The sequence below is a fragment of the Scyliorhinus torazame genome, chromosome 22, assembly GCF_047496885.1.
Source record: "Scyliorhinus torazame isolate Kashiwa2021f chromosome 22, sScyTor2.1, whole genome shotgun sequence".
Classification (NCBI taxonomy): Eukaryota; Metazoa; Chordata; class Chondrichthyes; order Carcharhiniformes; family Scyliorhinidae; genus Scyliorhinus; species Scyliorhinus torazame.
The window spans coordinates 249,781-273,343 of record NC_092728.1 but is presented as its reverse complement, the minus strand read 5'-3'; the positions used below and the strand labels follow the sequence as shown (position 1 = coordinate 273,343).

General features: G+C 58.1%; 1 protein-coding gene across 1 annotated transcript in view; it reads left to right on the top strand.

Annotated features, from left to right (window-relative positions):
• LOC140399396 (contactin-5-like) overlaps positions 1 to 23,563 on the top strand; it is a 238,123-nt gene that overhangs the window by 204,042 nt on the left and 10,518 nt on the right. Inside the window, exons 10-11 of the mRNA XM_072488975.1 lie at positions 4,547 to 4,683; positions 13,121 to 13,250. Of these exons, the coding sequence (XP_072345076.1) occupies positions 4,547 to 4,683; positions 13,121 to 13,250 (267 nt within the window). The remainder of the gene's footprint in view (positions 1 to 4,546; positions 4,684 to 13,120; positions 13,251 to 23,563) is intronic.

The window sequence follows — 23,563 nt, the reverse complement described above, 5'->3', positions numbered from 1 at the left end:
TCAGAGGGTCAGTGCTGAGTGAGTGCCGCACTGTCAGAGGGTCAGTACTGAGGGAGTGCCGCACTGTCAGAGGGTCAGTACCGAGGGAGTGCTGCACTGTCAGAGGGTCAGTACTGAGGGAGCGCCGCACTGTCAGAGGGTCAGTACTGAAGGAGTGCCGCACTGTCAGAGGGTCAGTACTGAGGGAGTGCCGCACTGTCAGAGGGTCAGTACTGAGGGAGTGCTGCACAGTCAGAGGGTCAGTGCTGAGGGAGTGCTGCACTGTCAGAGGATCAGTACTGAGGGAGCACCGCACTGTCAGAGGATCAGTACTGAGGGAATGCTGCACTGTCAGAGGGTCAGTACTGAGGGAGTGCTGCACTGTCAGAGGGTCAGTATTGAGGGAGTGCTGCACTGTCAGAGGGTCAGTACTGAGGGAGTGCCGCACTGTCAGAGGGTCAGTACTGAGGGAGCGCCGCACTGTCAGAGGGGTTCAGTACTGAGGGAGTGCCGCACTGTCAGAGGGTCAGTACTGAGGGAGCGCCGCACTGTCAGAGGATCAGTACTGAGGGAGTGCTGCACTGTCAGAGGGTCAGTACTGAGGGAGTGCCGCACTGTCAGAGGGTCAGTACTGAGGGAGTGTCACACTGTTGGAGGGTCAGTATGAGGGAGTGCTGCACTGTCAGAGGGTCAGTACTGAGGGAGTGCTGCACTGTCAGAGGGTCAGTACTGAGGGAGTGCCGCACTGCCAGAGAGTCAGTACTGAGGGAGTGCTGCACTGTCAGGGGGTCAGTACTGAGGGAGTGCTGCACTGTCAGAGGGTCAGTACTGAGGGAGTGCCGCACTGTCAGAGGGTCAGTATTTAGGGAGTGCTGCACTGTCAGAGGGTCAGTACTGAGGGAGCGCTGCACTGTCAGAGGGTCAGTACTGAGGGAGTGCCGCACTGTCAGAGGGTCAGTGCTGAGGGAGTGCTGCACTGTCGGAGGGTCAGTACTGAGGGAGCACCGCACTGGCTGAGGGTCAGTACTGAGGGAGTGCCGCACTGTCAGAGGGTCAGTACTGAGGGAGTGCCGCACTGTCAGAGGGTCAGTACTGAGGGAGTGCCGCACTGTCAGAGGATCAATGCTGAGGGTGCGCCGCACTGTCAGAGGGTCAGTGCTGAGAGAGTGCCGCATTGTCAGATGGTCAGTACTGAGGGAGCGCCGCACTGTCAGAGGATCAGTACTGAGTGAGTGCCGCACTGTCAGAGGGTCAGTACTGAGGGAGTGCCGCACTGTCAGAGGGTCAGTACTGAGGGAGTGCCGCACTGTCAGAGGGTCAGTACTGAGGGAGTGCCGCACTGTCAGAGGGTCAGTGCTGAGTGAGTGCCGCACTGTCAGAGGGTCAGTACTGAGGGAGTGCCGCAATGTCAGAGGGTCTGTACCGAGGGAGTGCTGCACTGTCAGAGGGTCAGTACTGAGGGAGCGCCGCACTGTCAGAGGGTCAGTACTGAGGGAGTGCCGCACTGTCAGAGGGTCAGTACTGAGGGAGTGCCGCACTGTCAGAGGATCAGTACTGAGGGAGCGCCGCACTGTCAGCGGGTCCGTACTGAGGGAGTGCCGCACTGTCAGAGGGTCAGTACTGAGGGAGCTCCGCCCTGTCAGAGGGTCAGTACTGAGGGAGTGCTGCACTGTCAGAGAGTCAGTACTGAGGGAGTGCCGCACTGTCAGAGGGTCAGTACTGAGGGAGTGCCGCACTGTCAGTTGGTCAGTACTGAGGGAGTGTCGCACTGTCAGAGGGTCAGTACTGAGGGAGCGCCGCACTGTCAGAGGGTCAGTACTGAGGGAGTGCTGCACTGTCAGAGGGTCAGTACTGAGGGAGTGCCGCACTGTCAGAGGGTCAGTACTGAGGGAGTGCCGCACTGTCGGAGGGTCAGTACTGAGGGAGTGCCGCACTGTCGGAGGGTCAGTACTGAAGGAGTGCCGCACTGTCAGAGGGTCAGTACTGAGGGAGCGCCGCACTGTCGGAGGGTAAGTACTGAGGGAGTGCCGCACTGGCAGAGGGTCAGTACTGAGGGAGTGCCGCACTGTCGGAGGGTCAGTACTGAGGGAGTGCCGCACTGGCAGAGGGTCAGTACTGAGGGAGTGCCGCACTGTCAGAGGGTCAGTACTGAGGGAGCGCTGCACTGTCAGAGGGTCAGTACTGAGGGAGTGCCGCACTGTCAGAGGGGCAGTACTGAGGGAGTGCTGCACTGTCGGAGGGTCAGTACTGAGGGAGTGCCGCACTGTCAGAGGGTCAGTACTGAGGGAGTGCTGCACTGTCAGAGGGTCAGTACTGAGGGAGTGCCGCACTGTCAGAGGGTCAGTACTGAGGGAGTGCCGCAGTGTCAGAGGGTCAGTACTGAGGGAGTGCCGCACTGTCAGAGGGTCAGTACTGAGGGAGTGCCGCACTGTCAGAGGGTCAGTGCTGAGGGAGCGCCGCACTGTCGGAGGGTAAGTACTGAGGGAGTGCCGCACTGGCAGAGGGTCAGTACTGAGGGAGTGCCGCACTGTCGGAGGGTCAGTACTGAGGGAGTGCCGCACTGTCAGAGGGTCAGTACTGAGGGAGTGCCGCACTGTCAGAGGGTCAGTACTGAGGGAGTGCCGCACTGGCAGAGGGTCAGTACTGAGGGAGTGCTGCACTGTCAGAGGGTCAGTACTGAGGGAGCGCCGCACTGTCAGAGGGTCAGTACTGAGGGAGTGCCGCACTGTCAGAGAGTCAGTACTGAGGGAGTGCTGCACTGTCAGAGGGTCAGTACTGAGGGAGTGCCGCACTGCCAGAGGGTCAGTACTGAGGGAGTGCCGCACTGTCAGAGGGTCAGTACTGAGGGAGTGCTGCACTGTCGGAGGGACAGTACTGAGGGAGTGCTGCACTGTCAGAGGGTCAGTACTGAGGGAGTGCCGCACTGTCAGAGGGTCAGTACTGAGGGAGTGCTGCACTGTCAGAGGGTCAGTACTGAGGGAGTGCTGCACTGTCAGAGGGTCAGTACTGAGGGAGTGCTGCACTGTCAGAGGGTCAGTACTGAGGGAGTGCCGCACTGTCAGAGGGTCAGTACTGAGGGAGTGCCGCACTGTCAGAGGGTCAGTACTGAGGGAGTGCTGCACTGTCGGAGGGACAGCACTGAGGGAGTGCCGCACTGTCAGAGGGTCAGTACTGAGGGAGTGCCGCACTGTCAGAGGGTCAGTACTGAGGGAGTGCCGCACTGGCAGAGGGTCAGTACTGAGGGAGTGCTGCACTGTCAGAGGGTCAGTACTGAGGGAGCGCCGCACTGTCAGAGGGTCAGTACTGAGGGAGTGCCGCACTGTCAGAGAGTCAGTACTGAGGGAGTGCTGCACTGTCAGAGGGTCAGTACTGAGGGAGTGCCGCACTGCCAGAGGGTCAGTACTGAGGGAGTGCCGCACTGTCAGAGGGTCAGTACTGAGGGAGTGCTGCACTGTCGGAGGGACAGTACTGAGGGAGTGCTGCACTGTCAGAGGGTCAGTACTGAGGGAGTGCCGCACTGTCAGAGGGTCAGTACTGAGGGAGTGCTGCACTGTCAGAGGGTCAGTACTGAGGGAGTGCTGCACTGTCAGAGGGTCAGTACTGAGGGAGTGCTGCACTGTCAGAGGGTCAGTACTGAGGGAGTGCCGCACTGTCAGAGGGTCAGTACTGAGGGAGTGCCGCACTGTCAGAGGGTCAGTACTGAGGGAGTGCTGCACTGTCGGAGGGACAGCACTGAGGGAGTGCTGCCCTGTCAGAGGGTCGGTACTGAGGGAGTGCCGCACTGTCAGAGGGTCAGTACTGAGGGAGTGCAGCACTGTCAGAGGGTCAGTACTGAGGGAGTGCTGCACTGTCAGAGGGTCAGTACTGAGGGAGTGCTGCACTGTCAGAGGGTCAGTACTGAGGGAGTGCCGCACTGTCAGAGGGTCAGTACTGAGGGAGTGCCGCACTGTCGGAGGGTCAGTACTGAGGGAGCGCCGTACTGTCAGAGGGTCAGTACTGAGGGAGTGCTGCACTTTCAGAGGGTCAGTACTGAGGGAGTGCCGCACTGTCAGAGGGTCAGTACTGAGGGAGTGCCGCACTGTCAGAGGGTCAGTGCTAACCGAGCGCCGCAGTGTCGGAGATAAGATGGGACATTAATCTGAAGCCCCTGTGACCCTCTCAGGTTTATGTACAAAGTCCCAACGGATTATGTTCGGGGGGGACGGCGGGGCGGGAGGGGGGGGGGGGCGTGAGGTTAGGGGTATGGGGGGGATGCACGGGCTGGGGGAGATCTTGGGGCCTATATTTACTCCTCAACAAACTGTACTGAAAGCGGACAGCCTAGTTCGTTACCTCGTTGCCCTGTGTGGGATGTTCCCGGTCTCTCACTGACTGCAGCGACAGCGGGAGTATTTCACAAAACATATTCCGCTGTCAGTGAAGAGCTTCGGGCCATGCTGCAGTCGGGGTGCTGCGGCGGAATGCGAGTCTCTCTCTGTCTCTTCCTGTTTCTCTCGCTCTCTCCCTCCCTCCTGTCTGCACGGTTGCCCAGGTAACAATGACTGACCCAGATACCCTCCTCCCTCAGCTCGCCCCTATTGGTCTCGGACCATCAACAACACCAGACTGGACAATGGGCAGCAGCTGCGCTGGGAGTGCCGGGCGTCAGGGAGGCCCCGGCCTACCTACAGGTGGCTGAAGAACGGAGAGCTCCTTACCTCACAGGTATGTGTCCTGGGGGGGGGCGGGGGGCACTATCCATTGTCCACCCCCCCCCCCTCACCATCTTCAGCAGGAGGTGGCGAGGGGGGTCCACAGTGTTCACCTAGACCCAGATCCCTCATGTGGAACATTCTACCATGGAAGGTCTGACCGTCAGCCCATAAGACAGAGGGGCATGAGTGGGCCATTCGGCCCATTGCGTCTGCTCCCCCATTCAACGGGATCCTGACAGATCTGATGTGATAATCCTCAACTCCACTTTCCCACCTTATCCTCGGTGTGGCGATGTGCATCACTGTAAATACATGTAGGCTAGCTAGACACTAGAGGGAGAACCAGAAACATCACACACACACACACACTCAACCAATAGATCAGTTAGATAGGACACGACCAAAGGACATTCGCGATACACACAGAGGTGACACGACCACAGGGGGGCATTACACCAACCCATATATAAAGGACACCACACACATGATCTGCCTCTTTCCAGTGGAGACAGTCAGTGAGTACAGACACAGGGTTGATTCAATATTACACCCACCACGTGGATTGCAGCAACTGGTTAGTCAGTCTGGGTCGCTATAGTAGGATTAGCAGTAGTGTCGAACCCGAGTAATAGAAGTGTAAATAGTTTAATAAACGTGTTGAAGTTATCTCCACGTCTGAACCTTCCTTTGTCAAGTGCACCACAAGGAAGCCGCTTATGTTACACCTACAGTAACATATCACCCGTAACCCTCGACTCCCTCACGGATTTACACCGTCTCTCTCTTGGCCTTGAACATAATTAACGGCCCAGCCCCTCGACAGCCTCTCTGCGGTAAAGAATTCCACAGATTCACTCCCCTCCGAGGGAAGAAATTCCTCCTCATCTCTGCCTCAAATGGGCGGCCCCCTGACTCTGAGATTCTGCCCCCTCGTCCTAGACTCTCCCACAAGAGGGAACAGCCTCTCAGCATCGACCCTGTTAAACCCCCCCCGAGAATCCGAATGTCTCAATAAGGCTGCCTCTCATTCTTCTAAACTCCAATGAGGACAGGCCCCTCAACCTCTCCTCATGAGAAACTCCCTCCCCACCCGGGATCGACCGAGTGAACCTCCTCTGGACAGCCTCCAATGTCAGAGCATCTTTCCTTAACAGAACTGGTCACAGTGTTCCAGGTGTGGTCTAACTAGGTCGGCGCATCATTGAGGGCCGAAGGGCCTGTAATATTCTATGTTCTAACTTTTAGCAGGAGTTCCCTACATTCCCTTTGAAATAAAGGTCGACAATCCATTTGCCTTTCCTATGACATCATAGAATTTACAGTGCAGAAGGAGGCCATTCGGCCCATCGAGTCTGCACCGGCTCTTGGAAAGAGCACCCTACCCAAGCCCACACCTTGTAGAGGGTTCCATCTCTGCTACTCCACTACTGGGCCGATATCTGGGGTTTGAGTATCTGTGTGTGTCTCTCTCCAGCTGGCACTGAAACTTCAGAGGCCAGGGGATGCCGCACTGGGACACCTCCGCGGGAGAGAGCACTGAATCAAGCCTGCCGTTTATCCCTAACCGGAAGCCTGAGGCTTATATCACACAGATATCCAGACCCCCACCAATGCCCAGGTGATTCTCTCTCTTGCCGGTGGTGCAACACCCACCCGGTTCCTACTTCGCTGGAGTAGCTTTCCCAAGAGAGAGAATAGGACACTGCTGTTTATTACCTAACCAGCAGCCTGTCCTGAGTGAATCGTTCAAGATGACCCTAGATTCTCGACCCCGGAATTAAGGTGAGGAATATCTTAACAATGACTTGGTCAGAGATCGCTGGTGAGAGATTGAAGAATTTAAACAACTCCAATTATCAGCAAATCGAGGTTTATTGCAAAACCCAGGTCAAAATCATCAAACAGAAGAAATTATAATAAAATCTTAAACTCTAACACAAATTAATGGGAGACTTCAACTTCCCCAATATTGACTGGGATTCACTTAGTGCCAGGGGCTTAGACGGGGCGGAGTTTGTAAGGAGCATCCAGGAGGGCTTCTTAAAACAATATGTAAACAGTCCAACTAGGGAAGGGGCGGTACTGGACCTGGTATTGAGGAATGAGCCCGGCCAGGTGGTAGATGTTTCAGTAGGGGAGCATTTCGGTAACAGTGACCACAATTCAGTAAGTTTTAAAGTACTGGTGGACAAGGATAAGAGTGGTCCGAGGAAGAATGTGCTAAATTGGGGGAAGGCTAATTATAACAATATTAGGCGGGAACTGAAGAACATAGATTGGGGGCGGATGTTTGAGGGCAAATCAACATCTGACATGTGGGAGGCTTTCAAATGTCAGTTGAAAGGAATACAGGACCGGCATGTTCCTGTGAGGAAGAAAGATAAATACGGCAATTTTCGGGAACCTTGGATGACGAGTGATATTGTAGGCCTCGTCAAAAAGAAAAAGGAGGCATTTGTCAGGGCTAAAAGGCTGGGAACAGACGAAGCCTGTGTGGCATATAAGGAAAGTAGGAAGGAACTTAAGCAAGGAGTCAGGAGGGCTAGAAGGGGTCACGAAAAGTCATTAGCAAATAGGGTTAAGGAAAATCCCAAGGCTTTTTACACGTACATAAAAAGCAAGAGGGTAGCCAGGGAAAGGGTTGGCCCACTGAAGGATAGGCAAGGGAATCTATGTGTGGAGCCAGAGGAAATGGGCGAGGTACTAAATGAATACTTTGCATCAGTATTCACCAAAGAGAAGGAATTGGTAGATGTTGAGTCTGGAGAAGGGGGTGTAGATAGCCTGGGTCACATTGTGATCCAAAAAGACGAGGTGTTGGGTGTCTTAAAAAATATTAAGGTAGATAAGTCCCCAGGGCCTGATGGGATCTACCCCAGAATACTGAAGGAGGCTGGAGAGGAAATTGCTGAGGCCTTGACAGAAATCTTTGGATCCTCGCTGTCTTCAGGGGATGTCCCGGAGGACTGGAGAATAGCCAATGTTGTTCCTCTGTTTAAGAAGGGTAGCAAGGATAATCCCGGGAACTACAGGCCGGTGAGCCTTACGTCAGTGGTAGGGAAATTACTGGAGAGAATTCTTCGAGACAGGATCTACTCCCATTTGGAAGCAAATGGACGTATTAGTGAGAGGCAGCACGGTTTTGTGAAGGGGAGGTCGTGTCTCACTAACTTGATAGAGTTTTTTGAGGAGGTCACTAAGATGATTGATGCAGGTAGGGCAGTAGATGTTGTCTATATGGACTTCAGTAAGGCCTTTGACAAGGTCCCTCATGGTAGACTAGTACAAAAGGTGAAGTCACACAGGATCAGGGGTGAACTGGCAAGGTGGATACAGAACTGGCTAGGCCATAGAAGGCAGAGGGTAGCAATGGAGGGATGCTTTTCTAATTGGAGGGCTGTGACCAGTGGTGTTCCACAGGGATCAGTGCTGGGGACCTTTGCTCTTTGTAGTATATATAAATGATTTGGAGGAAAATGTGACTGGTCTGATTAGTAAGTTTGCAGACGACACAAAGGTTGGTGGAATTGCGGATAGCGATGAGGACTGTCTGAGGATACAGCAGGATTTAGATTGTCTGGAGACTTGGGCGGAGAGATGGCAGATGGAGTTTAATCCGGACAAATGTGAGGTAATGCATTTTGGAAGGTCTAATGCAGGTAGGGAATATACAGTGAATGGTAGAACCCTCAAGAGTATTGAAAGTCAAAGAGATCTAGGAGTACAGGTCCACAGGTCATTGAAAGGGGCAACACAGGTGGAGAAGGTAGTCAAGAAGGCATATGGCATGCTTGCCTTCATTGGCCGGGGCATTGAGTATAAGAATTGGCAAGTCATGTTGCAGCTGTATAGAACCTTAGTTAGGCCACACTTGGAGTATAGTGTTCAATTCTGGTCGCCACACTACCAGAAGGATGTGGAGGCTTTAGAGAGGGTGCAGAAGAGATTTACCAGAATGTTGCCTGGTATGGAGGGCATAAGCTATGAGGAGCGGTTGAATAAACTCGGTTTGTTCTCACTGGAACGAAGGAGGTTGATGGGCGACCTGATAGAGGTATACAAAATTATGAGGGGCATAGACAGAGTGGGTAGTCAGAGGCTTTTCCCCAGGGTAGAGGGGTCAATTACTAGGGGGCATAGGTTTAAGGTGAGAGGGGCAAGGTTTAGAGTAGATGTACGAGGCAAGTTTTTTACGCAGAGGGTAGTGGGTACCTGGAACTCGCTACCGGAGGAGGTGGTGGAAGCAGGGACGATAGGGACATTTAAGGGGCATCTTGACAAATATATGAATAGGATGGGAATAGAAGGATACGGACCCAGGAAGTGTAGAAGATTGTAGTTTAGTCGGGCAGTATGGTCGGCACGGGCTTGGAGGGCCGAAGGGCCTGTTCCTGTGCTGTACATTTCTTTGTTCTTTGTTCTAAGTCTATTCAGAAAGTACTATAACGGACACAACGTAAAATCTTATTGTTACACAATTTTAGCAATGGCACAGAACACAAATCAAGCCCCCTTCCCCAAAGCCTCAACCACTATCAAGGTCAAGGGAGTTTCGCACGCTGCTGCAGGGTACTTACGGTCACAGGCTGCAGGAGGTCAAGTCGAAGGTGGAGAGGTCAAGCCAAGAGACCCTCAATCGAAACACAGCCCCTTTTATATCCGTTTTACCTGGCTTTTTCCTGTGTTCGGCCAGCCCCTTTTGCATTGAATCCATAAGGTTTAAAGTTCCCGCTGGTCCTGTCCCCTTTGAGCCGGTCAGACCTGTCAAGATGGAAGTACCTCCCCTAGGTCCGCCTCCAGTCTGTTTTTTGAGATAACGAGGTTGAGCTCCCTTGTGAAGATTTTCAAAATCTTCCATCTGCTCCGGAGATCGCTGCTATGTTGATGGGGTGTTGATTGGATTCTGCTCTGGTGGAGGCCAAGTCATTTACATCTGCATGGGGCTATGACCATCCCATTGTTCTGCTTGCAGGCAGGCCCCTTGTGTATTCCCGTGCCCTGTGTTTTAATCTTATCTAGTTGTCTGGCTCCTTCTTCCTTGTAGCTCCTGGGGGGGGGGTTGTAAATACCTATGCCCCTACTCGGCTCAGCGCACCAAGCCTGCTGGGAAATCTGGTTACGTTCTTTTGGCTGACAAGTGTCCAGTTTACAGTCTCTGGGTTTTATTCCTGGGCAGTCCAAAAAAGGCCGGATTGCCCGAAAACCTTACAACCTCCACCCTATCCCCATAACCCAGTAATCCCACCCAACACTAAGGGCAATTTTGGACACTAAGGGCAATTTATCACGGCCAATCCCCCTAACCTGCACATCTTTGGACTGTGGGAGGAAACCGGAGCACCCGGAGGAAACCCACGCAGACACGGGGAGGATGTGCAGACTCCGCACAGACAGTGACCCAAGCCGGAATCGAAACTGGGACCCTGGAGCTGTGAAGCAATTGTGCTATCCACAATGCTACCGCGCTGCCTCTGAACTTGTAGGCGAGCTTTTTGTATTTATTCACAAGGACCTCCCCAAATCCCTGTGAGCGGAAACATTCTCCCATCTCCAGAAAATAATATTCAGCTTCTTTATTCTTCCCGCCAAAGTGGATCACTTCACATTTTCCGACATTATATTCCATTTGCCAGGTTTTGTTCCGCACTTGCCTGCCCTGGAGCTGGAATCCCTGCCCCGCCACATTTCTGGCTCGACCCGCCAACGGGATACCCCCCGGGCTGCCGGCAAAGCGGAGAACCCCGCCCCAGGGGCCCTGGGCGAGATTCTCCACTCCTGCGCCGGTTGGGAGAATCGCCGGGGCCGCCAAGATTTCCCGGGACGCCGGTCCGACGCCCTCCCGCGATTCTCCCAAGCGGCGGGAACGGCCCGGTCGAGTCCCGCGGGTCGCAGAATCGCCGGAGACACCCAAGATGGCGATTGTCCGGCACCCCCGTTATTCCCAGGCCCGGATGGGCCGAGCGGCCAGGCCAAAACGGCGGGTTCCCGCCCCCCGGCGCCGTCCACACCTGGTCGCTGCAGTCGGGAACAGCGCGGGAACGCTGGGGGGGGGGCGGCCTGCGGGGGGGGGGGGGGGGGGGGAGGGGGAGGGATCCTGCACCCGGGGGGTACCTCAAATGGGGCATTGCCCGCGATCGGTGCCCACCGATCGTCGGGCCGTCCTCTCTGAAGGAGGACCTCCTTCCTTCCGCGGCCCCGCAAGATCCGTCCGCCATCGTCTTTACGCGGCGACAAGGCCTGGCGCGTGCAGATGACGCGGCCCCCGATCCTGGCCCATTGTCGGGGCCTGAATTGTTCGGGATCGGGGCCGTTTCGCGCCGTCGTGAACCTCGACGGCGTTCCCGACGGCGCGGCCACTTCGGCGTGGGGGTGGAGAATCCCACCGCCTGGCCCTCTGCGCACTCTGTCCCACCCACACCATTTGCCGTTTCAGCGATTTTTGTGTCATCAGCGAATGTGGCAATAGTGCACTGACTCCCCCCGTCCAAGACGTCAGTGTATATTGTGAATGATTGTGGCGAGGGAGTGCGAGTGTGACACCGCGTTGATGTGCAAAGCTTCCCCGGGCAGGGACCCAGTCGCTGGGCCCGTTCCGGCCTCACACACAGGCCTTCAGGGAGTGAATTCACAGACCAGGGACTGAGCCCCTGTGTCACACACACCGTGCACACGGCACTCAGTAACTCACTGCTCCGTGCAGCCCCCCCCCACTGCATTCCCCCCCCCCCACTGCATTCCCCCCCCACTGCATCCCCCCCCACTGCATTCCCCCCTCACACCCGCACTGCATCCCCCCCCCACACTGCATTCCCCCCCCACACTGCAGCCCCCTCCCACTGCATTCCCCCCCCCACTGCATTCCCCCCCCACTGCATTCCCCCCTCACACCCGCACTACATTCCCCCCCCACACTGCAGCCCCCTCCCACTGCATTCCCCCCCCACTGCATTCCCCCCCCACTGCATTCCCTCCCCCACTGCATTCCCCCTCTCACACCCGCACTGCATCCCCCCCACTCACCCCCACGCTGCATCCCCCCCACTCACCCCCACACTGCATCCCCCCCACTCACCCCCACACTGCATCCCCCCCACACTGCAGCCCCCCCCACACTGCATTCCCCCCCCACTGCATTCCCCCCCACACTGCAGCCCCCCCCACACTGCATTCCCCCCCCACACTGCAGCCCCCCCCATACTGCATTCCCCCCCCACTGCATTCCCCCCCCACACTGCAGCCCCCCCCACACACCCGCACTGCATCACCCCCCACTCACCCCCGCACTGCATCCCCCCCCACACTGCATTCCCCCCCCACACTGCATTCACCCCCCACTCACCCCCTCACTGCATCCCCTTCCCCCTCCCCCCGCACTGCATCCCCCCCCACTGCATTCCCCCCCCCTCACCCCCGCACTGCATCCCCCCCACTCACCCACGCACTGCATCCCCTCCCCCCCGCACTGCATTCCCCCCCTCACCCCCGCACTGCATTCCCCCCCCTCACCCCCGCACTGCATCCCCCCCCACTCACCCCCGCACTGCATTCCCCCCCCCTGCATCCCCCCCTCACCCCCGTACTGCATTCCCCCCTCACCCCCGCACTGCATTCCCTCCCTCACCCCCGCACTGCATTCCCCCCCCTCACCCCCGCACTGCATCCCCCCCCACTCACCCCCGCACTGCATTCCCCCCCCCCTCTGCATCCCCCCCTCACCCCTGTACTGCATTCCCCCCTCACCCCCGCACTGCATTCCCCCGCCCTCACCCCCGCACTGCATTCCCCCCCCTCTGCATCCCCCCCTCACCCCCGCACTGCATTCCCCCGCCCTCACCCCCGCACTGCATTCCCTCCCTCACCCCCGCACTGCATTACCGCCCCTCACCCCCGCACTGCATTACCCCCCCCTCACCCCCTCACTGCATCCCCTGCCCCCTCCCCCCCTGCACTGCATCCCCCCCGCACTGCATTCCCCCCCTCACCCACGCACTGCATTCCCCCTTCACCCTAGAAGTGCATTACCCCCCCCTCACCCCCTCACTGCATCCCCTGCCCCCTCCCCCCCCTGCACTGCATCCCCCCCCCCGCACTGCATTCCCCCCCCTCACCCCCGCACTGCTTTTCCCCCCTCACCCCCGCACTGCATTCCCCCCCTCACCCCCGCACTGCATTCCCCCCCTCACCCCCGCACTGCATTCCCCCCCTCACCCCCGCACTGCATTCCCCCCCTCACCCCCGCACTGCATTACCCCCCCCTCACCCCCTCACTGCATCCCCTGCCCCCTCCCCCCCCTGCACTGCATCCCCCCCCCCGCACTGCATTCCCCCCCCTCACCCCCGCACTGCTTTTCCCCCCTCACCCCCGCACTGCATTCCCCCCCCCCCCCCTCACTCCCCCCCACCCCCCCACCCCCAACCCACGGTTAATGTACCTCTCTGGGTTTCAGGAAAGGCTGGAGATTAAGAACGGCCTCCTCACAATCCCGAGGGTGGGCCAGTCGGACGCCGGGATGTACCAATGTGTCGCCGAGAATCGGTACGGGGCGGTTTTCACCGGCGCACAGCTCGACATCCTGGGTAAGGTGAGACACCCACCAGTCAGTGTGAGTGGGACCCGTACCCCAGTGAGAGTCAGTGTGTGTGGGACCCGTACCCCAGTGAGAGTCAGTGTGTGTGGGACCCGTACCCCAGTGAGAGTCAGTGTGTGTGGAGCCCGTACCCCAGTGAGAGTCAGTGTGTGTGGGACCCGTACCCCAGTGAGAGTCAGTGTGTGTGGGACCCGTACCCCAGTGAGAGTCAGTGTGTGTGGGACCCGTACCCCAGTGAGAGTCAGTGTGTGTGGGACCCGTACCCCAGTGAGAGTCAGTGTGTGTGGAGCCCGTACCCCAGTGAGAGTCAGTGTGTGTGGGACCCGTACCCCAGTGAGAGTCAGTGTGTGTGGGACCCGTACCCCAGTGAGAGTCAGTGTGTGTGGGACCCGTACCCCAGTGAGAGTCAGTGTGTGTGGGACCCGTACCCCAGTGAGAGTCAGTGTGTGTGGAACCCGTACCCCAGTGAGAGTCAGTGTGTGTGGAGCCCGTACCCCAGTGAGAGTCAGTGTGTGTGGAATCCGTACCTCAGTGAGAGTCAGTGTGTGTGGGACCCGTACCCCAGTGAGAGTCAGTGTGTGTGGGACCCGTACCCCAGTGAGAGTCAGTGTGTGTGGGACCCGTACCCCAGTGAGAGTCAGTGTGTGTGGGACCCGTACCCCAGTGAGAGTCAGTGTGTGTGGGACCCATACCCCAGTGAGAGTCAGTGTGTGTGGGACCCGTACCCCAGTGAGAGTCAGTGTGTGTGGAGCCCGTACCCCAGTGAGAGTCAGTGTGTGTGGAATCCGTACCTCAGTGAGAGTCAGTGTGTGTGGGACCCGTACCCCAGTGAGAGTCAGTGTGTGTGGGACCCGTACCCCAGTGAGAGTCAGTGTGTGTGGGACCCGTACCCCAGTGAGAGTCAGTGTGTGTGGGACCCGTACCCCAGTGAGAGTCAGTGTGTGTGGGACCCGTACCCCAGTGAGAGTCAGTGTGTGTGGGACCCATACCCCAGTGAGAGTCAGTGTGTGTGGGACCCGTACCCCAGTGAGAGTCAGTGTGTGTGGGACCCGTACCCCAGTGAGAGTCAGTGTGTGTGGGACCCGTACCCCAGTGAGAGTCAGTGTGTGTGGGACCCGTACCCCAGTGACAGTCAGTGAGTGTGGGGTCCGTACCCCAGTGAGAGTCAGGGTGTGTGGGACCCGTACCCCAGTGAGAGTCAGTGTGTGTGGGACCCGTACCCCAGTGACAGTCAGTGTGTGTGGGGTCCGTACCCCAGTGAGAGTCAGTGTGTGTGGAACCCGTACCCCAGTGAGAGTCAGTGTGTGTGGGACCCGTACCACAGTGAGAGTCAGTGTGTGTGGGACCCGTACCCCAGTGAGAGTCAGTGTGTGTGGGACCCGTACCCCAGTGAGAGTCAGTGTGTGTGGGACCCGTACCCCAGTGAGAGTCAGTGCGTGTGGGACCCGTACCCCAGTGAGAGTCAGTGTGTGTGGGACCCATACCCCAGTGAGAGTCAGTGTGTGTGGGACCCGTACCCCAGTGAGAGTCAGTGTGTGTGGGACCCGTACCCCAGTGAGAGTCAGTGTGTGTGGGACCCGTACCCCAGTGAGAGTCAGTGTGTGTGGGACCCGTACCCCAGTGAGAGTCAGTGTGTGTGGGACCCGTACCCCAGTGAGAGTCAGTGTGTGTGGGACCCGTACCCCAGTGAGAGTCAGTGTGTGTGGGGCCCGTACCCCAGTGAGAGTCAGTGTGTGTGGGACCCGTACCCCAGTGAGAGTCAGTGTGTGTGGGCCCGTACCCCAGTGAGAGTCTGTGTGTGTGGCACCCGTATCCCAGTGAGAGTAAGTGTGTGTGGGACCGGTACCCCAGTGAGAGTCAGTATGTGTGGGACCCGTACCCCAGTGAGAGTCAGTGTGTGTGGGACCCGTACCCCAGTGAGAGTCAGTGTGTGTGGGACCCGTACCCCAGTGAGAGTCAGTGTGTGTGGGACCCGTACCCCAGTGAGAGTCAGTGTGTGTGGGACCCGTACCCCAGTGAGAGTCAGTGAGTGTGGAACTGTACCCCAGTGAGAGTCAGTGTGTGTGGGACCCGTACCCCAGTGAGAGTCAGTGTGTGTGGGACCCGTACCCCAGTGAGAGTCAGTGTGTGTGGAACTGTACCCCAGTGAGAGTCAGTGTGTGTGGGACCCACACCCCAGTGAAAGTCAGTGTGGGACGCGTATCCCAGTGAGAGTCAGCGTGTGTGGAACCCGTACCTCAGTGAGAGTCAGTGTGTGTGGGACCCACACCCCAGTGAAAGTCAGTGTGGGACGCGTATCCCAGTGAGAGTCAGTGTGTGTGGATCTGTACCCCAGTGAGAGTCAGTGTGTGTGGGACCCGTACCCCAGTGAGAGTCATTGTGTGTGGGACCCGTACCCCAGTGAGAGTCAGTGTGTGTGGGACCCGTACCCCAGTGAGAGTCAGTGTGTGTGGGACCCGTACCCCAGTGAGAGTCAATGTGTGTGGGACCCGTACCCCAGTGAGAGTCAGTGTGTGTGGGACCCACACCCCAGTGAAAGTCAGTGTGGGACCCGTATCCCACTGAGAGTCAGTGTGTGTGGAACCCGTACCCCAGTGAGAGTCAGTGTGTGTGGGCCCGTACCCCAGTGAGAGTCTGTGTGTGTGGGACCCGTATCCCAGTGAGAGTCAGTGTGTGTGGAACCCGTACCCCAGTGAGAGTCAGTGTGTGTGGGCCCGTACCCCAGTGAGAGTCAGTGTGTGTGGGACCCGTACCCCAGTGAGAGTCAGTGTGTGTGGGACCCGTACCCCAGTGAGAGTCAGTGTGTGTGGGACCCGTACCCCAGTGAGAGTCAGTGTGTGTGGGACCCGTACCCCAGTGAGAGTCAGTGAGTGTGGAACTGTACCCCAGTGAGAGTCAGTGTGTGTGGGACCCGTACCCCAGTGAGAGTCAGTGTGTGTGGGACCCGTACCCCAGTGAGAGTCAGTGTGTGTGGAACTGTACCCCAGTGAGAGTCAGTGTGTGTGGGACCCACACCCCAGTGAAAGTCAGTGTGGGACGCGTATCCCAGTGAGAGTCAGTGTGTGTGGATCTGTACCCCAGTGAGAGTCAGTGTGTGTGGGACCCGTACCCCAGTGAGAGTCAGTGTGTGTGGGACCCACACCCCAGTGAAAGTCAGTGTGGGACGCGTATCCCAGTGAGAGTCAGTGTGTGTGGAACCCGTACCTCAGTGAGAGTCAGTGTGTGTGGGACCCGTACCCCAGTGAGAGTCAGTGTGTGTGGGACCCGTACCCCAGTGAGAGTCAGTGTGTGCGGGACCCGTACTCCAGTGAGAGTCAGTGTGTGTGGGACCCGTACCCCAGTGAGAGACAGTGTGTGTGGGACCCATACCCCAGTGAGAGTCAGTGTGTGTGGAACCCGTACCCCAGTGAGAGTCAGTGTCTGTGGAGCCCGTACCCCAGTGAGAGTCAGTGTGTGTGGGACCCGTACCCCAGCGAGAGTCAGTGTGTGTGGGACCCGTACCCCAATGAGAGTCAGTGTGTGTGGGACCCGTACCCCAGTGAGAGTCAGTGTGTGTGGGACCCGTACCCCAGTGAGAGTCAGTGTGTGTGGGACCGTACCCCAGTGAGAGTCAGTGTGTGTGGGACCCGTACCCCAGTGAGAGTCAGTGTGTGTGGGACCCGTACCCCAGTGAGAGTCAGTGTGTGTGGGACCCGTACCCCAGTGAGAGTCAGTGTGTGTGGGACCCGTACCCCAGTGAGAGTCAGTGTGTGTGGGACCCGTACCCCAGTGAGAGTGAGTGTGCGTGGGACCCGTACCCCAGTGAGAGTCAGTGTGTGTGGGACCCGTACCCCAGTGAGAGTCAGTGTGTGTGCGACCCGTACCCCAGTGAGAGTCAGTGTGTGTGGGACCCGTACCCCAGTGAGAGTCAGTGTGTGTGGGACCCGTACCCCAGTGAGAGTCAGTGTGTGTGGGACCCGTACCCCAGTGAGAGTCAGTGTGTGTGGGACCCGTACCCCAGTGAGAGTCAGTGTGTGTGGGACCCATACCCCAGTGAGAGTCAGTGTGTGTGGGACCCGTACCCCAGTGAGAGTCAGTGTGTGTGGGACCCGTACCCCAGTGAGAGTCAGTGTGTGTGGGACCCGTACCCCAGTGAGAGTCAGTGTGTGTGGGACCCGTACCCCAGTGACAGTCAGTGAGTGTGGGGTCCGTACCCCAGTGAGAGTCAGGGTGTGTGGGACCCGTACCCCAGTGAGAGTCAGTGTGTGTGGGACCCGTACCCCAGTGACAGTCAGTGTGTGTGGGGTCCGTACCCCAGTGAGAGTCAGTGTGTGTGGAACCCGTACCCCAGTGAGAGTCAGTGTGTGTGGGACCCGTACCACAGTGAGAGTCAGTGTGTGTGGGACCCGTACCCCAGTGAGAGTCAGTGTGTGTGGGACCCGTACCCCAGTGAGAGTCAGTGTGTGTGGGACCCGTACCCCAGTGAGAGTCAGTGCGTGTGGGACCCGTACCCCAGTGAGAGTCAGTGTGTGTGGGACCCATACCCCAGTGAGAGTCAGTGTGTGTGGGACCCGTACCCCAGTGAGAGTCAGTGTGTGTGGGACCCGTACCCCAGTGAGAGTCAGTGTGTGTGGGACCCGTACCCCAGTGAGAGTCAGTGTGTGTGGGACCCGTACCCCAGTGAGAGTCAGTGTGTGTGGGACCCGTACCCCAGTGAGAGTCAGTGTGTGTGGGACCCGTACCCCAGTGAGAGTCAGTGTGTGTGGGGCCCGTACCCCAGTGAGAGTCAGTGTGTGTGGGACCCGTACCCCAGTGAGAGTCAGTGTGTGTGGGCCCGTACCCCAGTGAGAGTCTGTGTGTGTGGCACCCGTATCCCAGTGAGAGTAAGTGTGTGTGGGACCGGTACCCCAGTGAGAGTCAGTATGTGTGGGACCCGTACCCCAGTGAGAGTCAGTGTGTGTGGGACCCGTACCCCAGTGAGAGTCAGTGTGTGTGGGACCCGTACCCCAGTGAGAGTCAGTGTGTGTGGGACCCGTACCCCAGTGAGAGTCAGTGTGTGTGGGACCCGTACCCCAGTGAGAGTCAGTGAGTGTGGAACTGTACCCCAGTGAGAGTCAGTGTGTGTGGGACCCGTACCCCAGTGAGAGTCAGTGTGTGTGGGACCCGTACCCCAGTGAGAGTCAGTGTGTGTGGAACTGTACCCCAGTGAGAGTCAGTGTGTGTGGGACCCACACCCCAGTGAAAGTCAGTGTGGGACGCGTATCCCAGTGAGAGTCAGCGTGTGTGGAACCCGTACCTCAGTGAGAGTCAGTGTGTGTGGGACCCACACCCCAGTGAAAGTCAGTGTGGGACGCGTATCCCAGTGAGAGTCAGTGTGTGTGGATCTGTACCCCAGTGAGAGTCAGTGTGTGTGGGACCCGTACCCCAGTGAGAGTCATTGTGTGTGGGACCCGTACCCCAGTGAGAGTCAGTGTGTGTGGGACCCGTACCCCAGTGAGAGTCAGTGTGTGTGGGACCCGTACCCCAGTGAGAGTCAATGTGTGTGGGACCCGTACCCCAGTGAGAGTCAGTGTGTGTGGGACCCACACCCCAGTGAAAGTCAGTGTGGGACCCGTATCCCACTGAGAGTCAGTGTGTGTGGAACCCGTACCCCAGTGAGAGTCAGTGTGTGTGGGCCCGTACCCCAGTGAGAGTCTGTGTGTGTGGGACCCGTATCCCAGTGAGAGTCAGTGTGTGTGGAACCCGTACCCCAGTGAGAGTCAGTGTGTGTGGGCCCGTACCCCAGTGAGAGTCAGTGTGTGTGGGACCCGTACCCCAGTGAGAGTCAGTGTGTGTGGGACCCGTACCCCAGTGAGAGTCAGTGTGTGTGGGACCCGTACCCCAGTGAGAGTCAGTGTGTGTGGGACCCGTACCCCAGTGAGAGTCAGTGAGTGTGGAACTGTACCCCAGTGAGAGTCAGTGTGTGTGGGACCCGTACCCCAGTGAGAGTCAGTGTGTGTGGGACCCGTACCCCAGTGAGAGTCAGTGTGTGTGGAACTGTACCCCAGTGAGAGTCAGTGTGTGTGGGACCCACACCCCAGTGAAAGTCAGTGTGGGACGCGTATCCCAGTGAGAGTCAGCGTGTGTGGAACCCGTACCTCAGTGAGAGTCAGTGTGTGTGGGACCCACACCCCAGTGAAAGTCAGTGTGGGACGCGTATCCCAGTGAGAGTCAGTGTGTGTGGATCTGTACCCCAGTGAGAGTCAGTGTGTGTGGGACCCGTACCCCAGTGAGAGTCAGTGTGTGTGGGACCCACACCCCAGTGAAAGTCAGTGTGGGACGCGTATCCCAGTGAGAGTCAGTGTGTGTGGAACCCGTACCTCAGTGAGAGTCAGTGTGTGTGGGACCCGTACCCCAGTGAGAGTCAGTGTGTGTGGGACCCGTACCCCAGTGAGAGTCAGTGTGTGCGGGACCCGTACTCCAGTGAGAGTCAGTGTGTGTGGGACCCGTACCCCAGTGAGAGACAGTGTGTGTGGGACCCATACCCCAGTGAGAGTCAGTGTGTGTGGAACCCGTACCCCAGTGAGAGTCAGTGTCTGTGGAGCCCGTACCCCAGTGAGAGTCAGTGTGTGTGGGACCCGTACCCCAGCGAGAGTCAGTGTGTGTGGGACCCGTACCCCAATGAGAGTCAGTGTGTGTGGGACCCGTACCCCAGTGAGAGTCAGTGTGTGTGGGACCCGTACCCCAGTGAGAGTCAGTGTGTGTGGGACCGTACCCCAGTGAGAGTCAGTGTGTGTGGGACCCGTACCCCAGTGAGAGTCAGTGTGTGTGGGACCCGTACCCCAGTGAGAGTCAGTGTGTGTGGGACCCGTACCCCAGTGAGAGTCAGTGTGTGTGGGACCCGTACCCCAGTGAGAGTCAGTGTGTGTGGGACCCGTACCCCAGTGAGAGTCAGTGTGTGTGGAACCCGTACCCCAGTGAGATTCAGCGTGTGTGGAACCCGTACCCCAGTGAGAGTCAGTGTGTGTGGGACCCGTACCCCAGTGAGAGTCAGTGTGTGTGGGACCCGTACCCCAGTGAAAGTCAGTGTGGGACCCGTATCCCTGTGAGAGTCAGTGTGTGTGGGACCCGTATCCCAGTGAGAGTCAGTGTGTGTGGGACCCGTATCCCAGTGAGAGTCAGTGTGTGTGGGACCCGTACCCCAGTGAGAGTCAGTGTGTGTGGGACCCGTACCCCAGTGAGAATCAGTGTGGGACCCGTACCCCAGTGAGAGTCAGTGTGTGTCGGACCCGTACCCCAGTGAGAGTCAGTGTGTGGAACCCATACCCCAGTGAGAGTCAGTGAGTGTGGGACCCGTACCCCAGTGAGAGTCAGTGTGTGTGGGACCCGTACCCCAGTGAGAATCAGTGTGTGTGGGACCCGTACCCCAGTGAGAGTCAGTGTGTGTCGGACCCGTACCCCAGTGAGAGTCAGTGTGTGGAACCCATACCCCAGTGAGAGTCAGTGAGTGTGGGACCCGTACCCCAGTGAGAGTCAGTGAGTGTGGGACCCGTACCCCAGTGAGAGTCAGTGTGTGTGGGACCCGTACCCCAGTGAGAATCAGTGTGTGTGGAACCCGTACCCCAGTGAGAGTCAGTGTGTGTGGAACCCGTAACCCAGTGAGAGTCGGTGTGTGTGGGACCCGTACCCCAGTGAGAGTCAGTGTGTGTGGGACCCGTACCCCAGTGAGAGTCAGTGTGTGTGGGACCCGTACCCCAGTGAGAGTCAGTGTGTGTGGGACCTGTACCCCAGTGAGAGTCAGTTTGTGTGGGACCCGTACCCCAGTGAGAGTCAGTGTGTGGGGAACCCGTACCCCAGTGAGAGTCAGTGTGTGTGGGCCCCGTACCCCAGTGAGAGTCAGTTTGTGTGGGACCCGTACCCCAGTGAGAGTCAGTGTGTGGAACCCATACCCCAGTGAGAGTCAGTGAGTGTGGGACCCGTACCCAAGTGAGAGTGAGTGTGTGTGGGACCGTACCCCAGTGAGAGTCAGTGTGTGTGGGACCCGTACCCCAGTGAGAGTCAGTCTGTGTGGGACCCGTACCCCAGTGAGAGTCAGTGTGTGTGGGACCCGTACCCAGTGAGAGTCAGTGTGTGTGGGACCTGTACCCCAGTGAGAGTCAGTTTGTGTGGGACCCGTACCCCAGTGAGAGTCAGTGTGTGTTGAACCCGTACCCCAGTGAGAGTCAGTGTGTGTGGGACCCGTACCCCAGTGAGAGTCAGTGTGTGTGGGACCCGTACCCCAGTGAGCGTCAGTGTGTTGGACCTGTTCCCCAGTGAGAGTCAGTGTGTGTGGGACCCGTACCCCAGTGAGAGTCAGTGTGTGTGGGACCCGTACCCCAATGAGAGTCAGTGTGTGTGGAACTGTACCCCAGTGAGAGTCAGTGTGTGTGGGACCCGTACCCCAGTGAGAGTCAGTGTGTGTGGGACCCGTACCCCAGTGAGAGTCAGTGTGTGTGGGGCCCGTACCCCAGTGAGAGTCAGTGTGTGTTGAACCCGTACCCCAGTGAGGGTCAGTGTGTGTGGGACCCGTACCCCAGTGAGGGTCAGTGTGTGTGGGACCCATACCCCAGTGAGAGTCAGTGTGTGTGGGACCCGTACCCCAGTGAGAGTCAGTGTGTGTGGGACCCCTACCCCAGTGAGAGTCAGTGTGTGGTGGACCCGTACCCCAGTGAGAGTCAGTGTGTGTGGAACCCGTACCCCAGTGAGAGTCAGTGTGTGTGGGACCCATACCCCAGTGAGAGTCAGTGTGTGTGGAACCCGTACCCCAGTGAGAGTCAGTGTGTGTGGGACCCGTACCCCAGTGAGAGTCAGTGTGTGTGGAACCCGTACCCCAGTGAGAGTCAGTGTGTGTGGGACCCATACCCCAGTGAGAGTCAGTGTGTGTGGGACCCGTACCCCAGTGAGAGTCAGTGTGTGTGGAACCCGTACCCCAGTGAGAGTCAGTGTGTGTGGAACCCGTACCCCAGTGAGAGTCAGTGTGTGTGGAGCCCGTACCCCAGTGAGAGTCAGTGTGTGTGGGACCCGTACCCCAGTGAGAGTCAGTGTGTGTGGGACCCGTATCCCAGTGAGAGTCAGTATGTGTGGGACCCGTACCCCAGTGAGAGTCAGTGTGTGTGGGACCCGTACCCCAGTGAGAGTCAGTGTGTGTGGGACCCGTACCCCAGTGAGAGTCAGTGTGTGGAACCCATACCCCAGTGAGAGTCAGTGAGTGTGGGACCCGTACCCCAGTGAGAGTCAGTGTGTGTGGGACCCGTACCCCAGTGAGAGTCAGTGTGTGTGGAACCCGTACCCCAGTGAGAGTCAGTGTGTGTGGAACCCGTAACCCAGTGAGAGTCGGTGTGTGTGGGACCCGTACCCCAGTGAGAGTCAGTGTGTGTGGGACCCGTACCCCAGTGAGAGTCAGTGTGTGTGGGACCCGTACCCCAGTGAGAGTCAGTGTGTGTGGGACCTGTACCCCAGTGAGAGTCAGTTTGTGTGGGACCCGTACCCCAGTGAGAGTCAGTGTGTGGGGAACCCGTATCCCAGTGAGAGTCAGTGTGTGTGGGACCCGTACCCCAGTGAGAGTCAGTGTGTGTGGGACCCGTACCCCAGTGAGAGTCAGTGTGTGTGGGACCCGTACCCCAGTGAGAGTCAGTGTGTGTGGGACCCGTACCCCAGTGAGAGTCAGTGTGTGTGGGCCCCGTACCCCAGTGAGAGTCAGTTTGTGTGGGACCCGTACCCCAGTGAGAGTCAGTGTGTGGAACCCATACCCCAGTGAGAGTCAGTGAGTGTGGGACCCGTACCCAAGTGAGAGTGAGTGTGTGTGGGACCGTACCCCAGTGAGAGTCAGTGTGTGTGGGACCCGTACCCCAGTGAGAGTCAGTCTGTGTGGGACCCGTACCCCAGTGAGAGTCAGTGTGTGTGGGACCCGTACCCCAGTGAGAGTCAGTGTGTGTGGGACCCGTACCCCAGTGAGAGTCAGTGTGTGTGGGACCTGTACCCCAGTGAGAGTCAGTTTGTGTGGGACCCGTACCCCAGTGAGAGTCAGTGTGTGTTGAACCCGTACCCCAGTGAGAGTCAGTGTGTGTGGGACCCGTACCCCAGTGAGAGTCAGTGTGTGTGGGACCCGTACCCCAGTGAGCGTCAGTGTGTTGGACCTGTTCCCCAGTGAGAGTCAGTGTGTGTGGGACCCGTACCCCAGTGAGAGTCAGTGTGTGTGGGACCCGTACCCCAATGAGAGTCAGTGTGTGTGGAACTGTACCCCAGTGAGAGTCAGTGTGTGTGGGACCCGTACCCCAGTGAGAGTCAGTGTGTGTGGGACCCGTA